The 7,500-nt window shown below is 40.3% G+C and overlaps 2 protein-coding genes across 4 annotated transcripts in view; both read right to left on the reverse strand.

The window, feature by feature from the left end:
* Positions 1–7,500, reverse strand: part of LOC125035295 (ATP-dependent RNA helicase TDRD9-like) — a 25,612-nt gene that overhangs the window by 12,433 nt on the left and 5,679 nt on the right. For all 3 annotated transcript variants that reach the window (XR_007115756.1, XM_047627588.1, XM_047627586.1), the window contains exons 4-11: positions 7,280–7,474; positions 6,878–7,099; positions 4,390–4,593; positions 4,111–4,281; positions 3,512–3,663; positions 3,307–3,390; positions 2,928–3,070; positions 2,614–2,780 (exon numbers count right to left, since the gene is read on the reverse strand). Coding sequence is in view for 2 of the 3 variants with exons in the window: in XM_047627588.1 (XP_047483544.1) it covers positions 2,614–2,780; positions 2,928–3,070; positions 3,307–3,390; positions 3,512–3,663; positions 4,111–4,281; positions 4,390–4,593; positions 6,878–7,099; positions 7,280–7,474 (1,338 nt within the window). In the remaining variant the exon portion in view is untranslated. The remainder of the gene's footprint in view (positions 1–2,613; positions 2,781–2,927; positions 3,071–3,306; positions 3,391–3,511; positions 3,664–4,110; positions 4,282–4,389; positions 4,594–6,877; positions 7,100–7,279; positions 7,475–7,500) is intronic.
* Positions 1,337–2,568, reverse strand: LOC125035297. The gene is made up of 2 exons (XM_047627590.1): positions 1,931–2,568; positions 1,337–1,846 (listed from the first exon to the last, which is right to left on the reverse strand). The coding sequence occupies exon 2, from the start codon at positions 1,831–1,833 to the stop codon at positions 1,342–1,344; it is 492 nt and encodes a 163-aa protein (XP_047483546.1). The 5' UTR covers positions 1,834–1,846; positions 1,931–2,568; the 3' UTR covers positions 1,337–1,341.

A 7,500-nucleotide genomic window follows, 5' to 3' on the forward strand; every position in this document is an offset into this window, starting at 1 on the left:
ACCTTCTGACATGACATGGCCACTCCTAACCTCTATCAATGCATTTTCATCACTTGAGTTACTGTTTAGCTCACTCAGCAGTGATTTCCAAGTCTATAATATCATGATTTTATGAGAAAGAAATATCCCGTTATTTTCAGGACTGCTGAAAAGGCCAACTTTGGAGCTGTGTGAATTCAAAGTGACTTTACTTGGTGACTTTGCATATTTTCATGTTCACCTTGTAATTCAGAGTTCACACTCTCAAAAATCATAATTCATTGAAAGACGTGGACATCTATTATGGCTTTAAGCCTTGTTAAAAATAATGCTTTTAGGCTATGAAACAGGGAGATGAAAACTATAGATTTTATTTTTTTCTGGTTTATTCAGCTACTATTTTATTACTGGAGGTGGCTAAGGTAACCTGCTGTTACCGGAGGCACAGAAAGAGACGTCTGCTGCTGCCAGAGGTGGTGGTGATGACAGTAGCTCCTCGCTACCGGTCGCTGTGCCAAAGATTGAAACAATCTACTGCACACAAAGAGATGTCACACACACATGTAGCACATCTCCTTCCTGGCATTTCATCTGATATGGAAATAATGGCACTGGGGGTACTTGCACATTGGGTTGAACAAATTGGCACTGCTGCTGCTGCGGGGCATTCCTTTGGCAGGGATGTGATGGGGCAGCAACCAGAAGTGTCCTGAGGTGTCGGGAGGTGTCCAAAGGCCAAAGTTTGATGAAAGAGGTTGGCTATCAGCTCCAGGTGGAACTTAAGCTGAGTGTCCCATCCAACACTGTGAACATAGGCATTCAACATCACCATGTCAAGCAAGTGGTAAAAGACATTCTGATACCACTTGTTGGCCTTCCTGGCAGTGGAGTAAGATAAATGTCAACTGGTCTGATAAGTCAACCCCCTCCATTTCCAAATAGTCGAGAATGACCTGGGATTTCCTCCAGACTTCCCTCCGGTGGTTCAGGGGCAGGTTAACCATGTCAGGACCGTGAACAGTTGAAAGCATATTGCCTAGCTTTCTATCCACCATGCCGAACGACCTCACCTTCAGGTCTTCTGGTATGAACTTGCATTTCAACCAAACTGTTCCCACAGTGTTGGTCTTCCTCAACTGGAAGTGGAAGACTGTCGGCGAGCAGTACCAGTTGTGCAGATACAGCTCATAACCCTCCTCAAAGCAACAGGAGCGGTCCATAAAGTCAATGACAGGCTTCATGCTAGCACGCACATCGCTACAGTCTTGGCCCATGTAGGTGGAAAATCTTCATTCTGAACCGTGCACTCTTGGTCAGGTTTAATTGAACATGTGGTGATGTCCCCTGTACGCCCAAAGCAATTCACAACTTCTTTACCAGGACATAAACTATCTTGAAGGACATGTCAAAGACATCCAGCACTGCCATCAACTTCCATAGACAGTCTGTGGCATACCAGGGGTCCTTGCTGTCCGAGAAGTGTAAGTGGGAGTGCAAGATGTCGAACCCCAGCAGGTGGAGGCCAATGAACGGCTGCAGCTCCTCAGCAGTCATGTTCACCCAAGCATTCGTGTGCAAATATAGAGTGACTGGCCTATGCTCAACACACCAATTTATTTCCCTTGCCATCATGTCAGAGTCCTCCATGTTCCAGTCAGAGTCTCTGATGTTGGGCAGATCGGTGGAACATTCAGGAGTGGCTGAGAAGTCGAGAGCCTCCCTCACCTCTCCTCGACTAAATGTGGTCTCGAAATAAAACAGAGTTGAGAATCCGAGGCATTCCTCAGCCATCTCAGGCTCTATCCTGAGATTGATGATCTGAGGTTTATCAAGGTTGAAGTCAAGATTCCTCATGACAGCCGAGTACCTTCGGAAGAAAAAATTAAGTTAGAATCTCAAAAGTATGTACAGTACAGCAAATGAACACATTACTTTTCATCATTATTCTTACCTTGACAAGTAGCAGCAAGGGGTTCTGAGGTGGCAGGACTTAGTTGCTATAGTGGCAGCAGGATAGCTATGACAAATGAAGTCAGGCCTAGAATGATAAAAATGTCCTCTGCCCCCATATTCATACAGTTCCTGCCCATGATGTCACTGTCACAGACCAATCAGAATGACCCACATTGACAAATCAGAATGACCCATGTTGAACAATTACATGAGTACATCAAGTGGGGCTGAGGGGGAAGGGAGGAGGGAAGACCTCGAGGAGCTGGGATGGGTAGTGTGTCAGATGGGGCAGAGGGGGAACAGGGGAAGCAAGACCTTGGGGAGGAGTGAGGGGTGGCAGCAAGACCTGCAACCTGCAGCTCTGCTTACTTCCCAGGTTGGATCACATAAAACCTCGCCCCACTTCCATTCTTTTAATTTCTTGAATTTAGCATTTACATACTCAGAGACCATTGAAAATCCTGTACCAAAAATCAAGACTTAGGGGGAATAGAAAATGACTAATAAGCAAAAGAAGTAAGTTACATTATGTTTGTCTATGTTGTCTCTCTTTTGGTATGATCCATTTTGGTATGTTTCTTGAGATAAAACAATTGTAAATTTTGGAAATAAATGATTACTAAAATACACCAAGGACTTATTTTTTTTCATAATATTAATAATAAAAAAATTTACACTGACCAAAAAAAAATCTGCTGGTACAAGACGATAGACTCTTCCAGTAGACACCCTCCCTGCTCTACCAGCCCGCTGCTTACAGGATGCTTGTGAAGCCCAAGCCAGTTTGAGAGATGTGTAATTCGTCACTTGGTCACAAGTTAGTTGTTTGGTTAAGCAGAAGTCAATCACTGGAAAAAAACACAAAATGTCAAAATAAAATAGAGTACATAGCTCCTGCTTGGAACAAAATTTATAAAGAAAAAAAAGAACAAACACTATTACCACATGAGAACAACTCTAACAACAAAATACAGATAATAAAGCTATTTCATTACCATACTTTATATCAGGTACAGTAATGGAACTTTCTGCAATGTTGGTTGAAACTATAACTTTCCTGAATCCTACAGGAGGCACTGAAAAAACCCTCTGTTGCTCCTCTTGTGTGATAGAAGAATGGAGAGGATACAACATCCACCTGTACAACATCAATAAAGAGAATCATAGAGTCCAACTTAATAAAAAGTCAAAATCAAAGATTACTTGCCAAAGAGTGTGGTAAATCTTCATAATCAAATGTAATCACATTTCTCCAGCTATCTTTGGGATTCAAATTTTCCAAACATTTTTATATCCATTTCCCATATCTTCAGCTTTACCAAGTTTTTACATCAACAGCTCTATTCCCTCTATATTCAAGCCTATGGTGCTTACTGGTTAGCAGTAGAGTCATTACTGAGTAAGTTGATTAACTTCTCAATCTCTGCTAAGCCAGGTAAGAAGATCAAAACAGCTCCCCTGGAAAGGATACAAGTTAGATTATAGAAAATGTACTTAAATATGTCAATATTCGGCATTCTGAGAGCTATCCTATTTCCATTTTGTTAAGCAATTCTGAACAGTTATCACTCCAACTCACCTTCTCTTTACAAATTCAGCAGTAGATCGGATTCCCTCTTCTTGCCTTTCAACATGGTCAAAACACTTTACTATTTCACAAGCTAATTTGAACATATTTTCAGAAATACCTGGATCTGCAGGTAGTATAGATGGTAATTCTGGCAGCACTGACTGAATGGGAGAATCAATTGCAATTCCTTAAAGTATGTGATAGTATTATTATCATAATATCCTTTATCTATCTTTAATTAATGGTATATGTTTCTCATGTGAATCTATCTGTTTTGTTAGTAAACATTATAACTTTACTTAGCTTTGAACAGAAACTTTTCTAAGAAACAATTAAATGTCCTTCATTGCCTTAACCTGTATTTCTTGTCCTTTAAAAACTGCATGTATTACAATCTCTACTTGTTGTGCTGTCTCAATTTGAGACTCTCCAATAAGCTTAGGCTACTTTCAGGTAATAAAAATATACATCCTTGCAATTTTTCATTGTGAAGAAAGGAGTGATGTCAAAGAAAAAAAAAAAAAAAAAATTCAAACTAAAATTTCATTCATGACCATGCAATTCATTGCAAACAAAGAGCTCTTAACAGAGCAAAAAATTAAACTTACGGGCTTGCTTCTGCAAATAACACTAAGAGATTCTAAATAGTAAAATTGAATTTTGAACAAAGTATTGTCCCCCACAGACACAACTGGTGCTGGGACAAGGTTTCCCATTACAGGAGTTGAAAAATAACTGGCAAATTTGGAAGTGTCAATGGTTGCTGACATCAGAATCACCTGTTGAGGAATAAGAAAATTATATCAGTGATTAGCACTAAAAGTAAATGAAAATATACAAGAGATTTCTAAAACATAGACTCAGGAAACATTTTCTTTGGAACTTACTTTCACATTTCTGGAGACAGTATACAGCAACTTTTTGACAATGAGTAATGCAAAGTCGGTATGCTGATCCCTTTCGTGCACCTCATCTAATACAATATGAGTAAATGCATCAAGACTTCCCCTATGTATCAACTTTTGTACCAAAACTTCTGTGGTAACATAGGAAAGCCTGGTGTCTGGATCTGTGCAATTGTCCAAACCAACCTGCAATTATGGTATTCCTTCAAAATATCTACAATTATGACAATTTTTCTATCTTGGAGCAATTTTAACACATGTTTATGAGGAAATAAATGAAAACAGAATTGGCAATCAATATCAAAGTGCTACCTAGACCAGCAGAGGTACAAATGAATGGGTTTTAAATAACATTGGACACATAATTTTGCCCCATGATATCAATAAACACAAAATCTTGTATGTTGGCAAAGGTTTAGGATATATGTGTGTGCGTGCATCTGTGTGCGTGTGTCTGTGCGTGCATGTGTCTGTCTGTGCGTGCCTGTGTCCGTCTGTGCGTGAGTCTGTCTATGCGCGAGTCTGAGCGTCTGTGCATGCATCTCTGCGTGCATGCATCTGTCTGTGTGTGCATGCATGTGCATGTGCATGCGTGCACTTGAGTCCACACACACGTGCACATGCGTGCGTGCTTGCAAACATAACAAAGACCTTTCCACTTTATTGCTTCATTAGGGTATATAAGACAAGACAAACAGAGGTGTGTCTATATACATATACTAAGCTGTTAGGTCATGTCAGTAATAAGGCGTGCAACAACCTTGGCTAATTCATGGCTCCCTATTGTGGTGTTTAAGTTGTTTGATGCTTCTACCATCTTTCTTTGACATGAGAGCAGGCCTTGTTTCATGATGGAGGCCTAAGACCACTTGGGGAGATTGCCATCAGTGTCGAGATGAACAACAAAGGTGCTCCTCTTGTCATGACGTCGGAGAGCCCTGAGGTATTGATCAAATTCATTGTTCGTGGAGGCCTTGTCCTGTCTCACCTATGTATACTTTGGCAAAGAGGTCTTCTGTGGTCTGACTTCTTTTCCTAATGATATTTCCAATCTTCTTACCAGAAGTGGTAGCTATCTTCATTGTGCAGCCCAACAAGGCCTCCAGGTATTCTGTCAATTGCAAGTGTGGGATGATAATTCTGTGGGTCGTGTTTTTACTAATATCCACCTCCTGATCTGGTCATGATCTTTTCAGCCCTGCGTCAGAGGTGGGTGAGCAAGGCACGAGGGTAACAGAGGCGTTAGAAGGTGTTACTGGCATCATATATTTCCTCCTACAGGAACTCTGGGCTACAGACTCTAAGTGCTCAGAAGAAGAAACCAATGACCATGCCTTCTTTAGTTCTATTGCTATGGGCAGAAAGTGTATAAATTCATCTTTATTTATGGGTATTCTGTACACAGAGAATACCAGGCTATCAGGTCTCCTATGGATTAAGGTACCGAGGAAAGGAAGATGTTCATTTCTCTCCTCTTCTGTGGTGAACTGTATTTAGTCTACGGAGGAGGTCTTGTATGTAGGTTTGTCCTGGTTAGCACTACTGCGAGAATGTCATCTACATAGCGAAGCCAGACTACATTATTCCCTACAGTGTTCCGGTAACAGTCAGCTTCGAGATTTCCCAAAACAGCTAGGCATGGACTGTTGAAAGAGGTGAACACTTCACAAGTCCTTGAATTTGCTTGTACTCACATACTCAGTGTTGGTTTTGCAGGTTTGATGGCCCTGTCAATCAATACGTTGATAAAGAGCAACTTGACTTCAAAGATGACAAGCTTTTTACATCTCATCAAGATGTTATGCAGTTTGGTCATCATCTCAGTGGTGTTTGCTAGATGACAATGGAGTTTAGGGTGCTTGAGAGAGGTGCTGCAAGCTTCTTTGCTAATCAGTGTGTGGCACTCCCAGTCACAGGACTTCCTTGTGGGTTTTGGGTATCTGGGTGGGTTCGTGTGTGTGTGTGTTTGTGCGTGCGGGCGCACATGTGCATGTGCATGTATGCACATGCGCTCCACAACTGTAGAGGTGCTCCACAAGTGCTTACTCACCAAGAATCAATTACCAGTCCTACCTATCTCATCTGTTTACCCTTTTCTTTGATTTTTGCAAATATATCTTTTATTGCTATTAGTATCTTCATAACATCATGATAATCATAGTATCAATTATAATCTAATATAATTATTTTTCCCAAATTTTTAAAGAATGGGGATATTATGTGAGGCCACGTAGGCCTACTAATTGACTCCTTGGTGGCTGAGCACTTGTGGAGCCATCAGTGTAATATAAAATGCAATGGACAGTATATGAACCAGTTGGCAATGGGTTAAATTTCTCAATTTTCTATACAATATAATGTATCACTTCAAGGTACACATAATAGCACTCAGTTAAGTCTGTAATTTTCAAGTTCTTGTGTGAGAAAATGTCACAAGATTAGTAAATATATTTAGTAGATATGTAGGTACCTGGTATCCAACAATCTTTCCCAGCTGCCACCCTCTTTCTCTGCAAACCCGACGAGCCAGAGATGTTGCTGCAATTTTTCGAGGTTGTGTGACTATTATGTTACAGTGATGATGTTTTTCAACAGCATCATCTAAGATAAACTGAGGAACTTGAGTTGATTTGCCACTGCCTGTTTCTCCACCTATTATCACAACTTGATGTTCTTCAATTTTTGCCAGAACCTGTTAAATAGATTTTTAAAAATTATTATGGAGTATGAACCATATACCTTTACATAATGACTATTCAAAACTCAATTCAAAGACTATGTATCATCATTTCAATTCTGATGCAATTTGCACATGGCATAATTTTTATGCACATTGTAGATATAAAATGACAAGCGACACAATGCTGCTTACCTCTTTGCGTGCATTGAAAACTGGAAGAGCCGACTGATAATTTCTTTTGGAGAAATCATACTGCAAGTACACTTGAGTCTTCTGTGTATCCTCATCATCAGCAGTTAACATGGTTGCTGTCAATGTGTCTTCCTCTATGTCTGTCATTCTAAATCTTCTTTCCTCACAGAGCTTTCCTTCATGTTCCACACGTCTCTGTTGGAGAATGATACGTAATCTGT

This window comes from Penaeus chinensis, chromosome 19 (assembly GCF_019202785.1).
Source record: "Penaeus chinensis breed Huanghai No. 1 chromosome 19, ASM1920278v2, whole genome shotgun sequence".
NCBI classification, from domain to species: domain Eukaryota; kingdom Metazoa; phylum Arthropoda; class Malacostraca; order Decapoda; family Penaeidae; genus Penaeus; species Penaeus chinensis.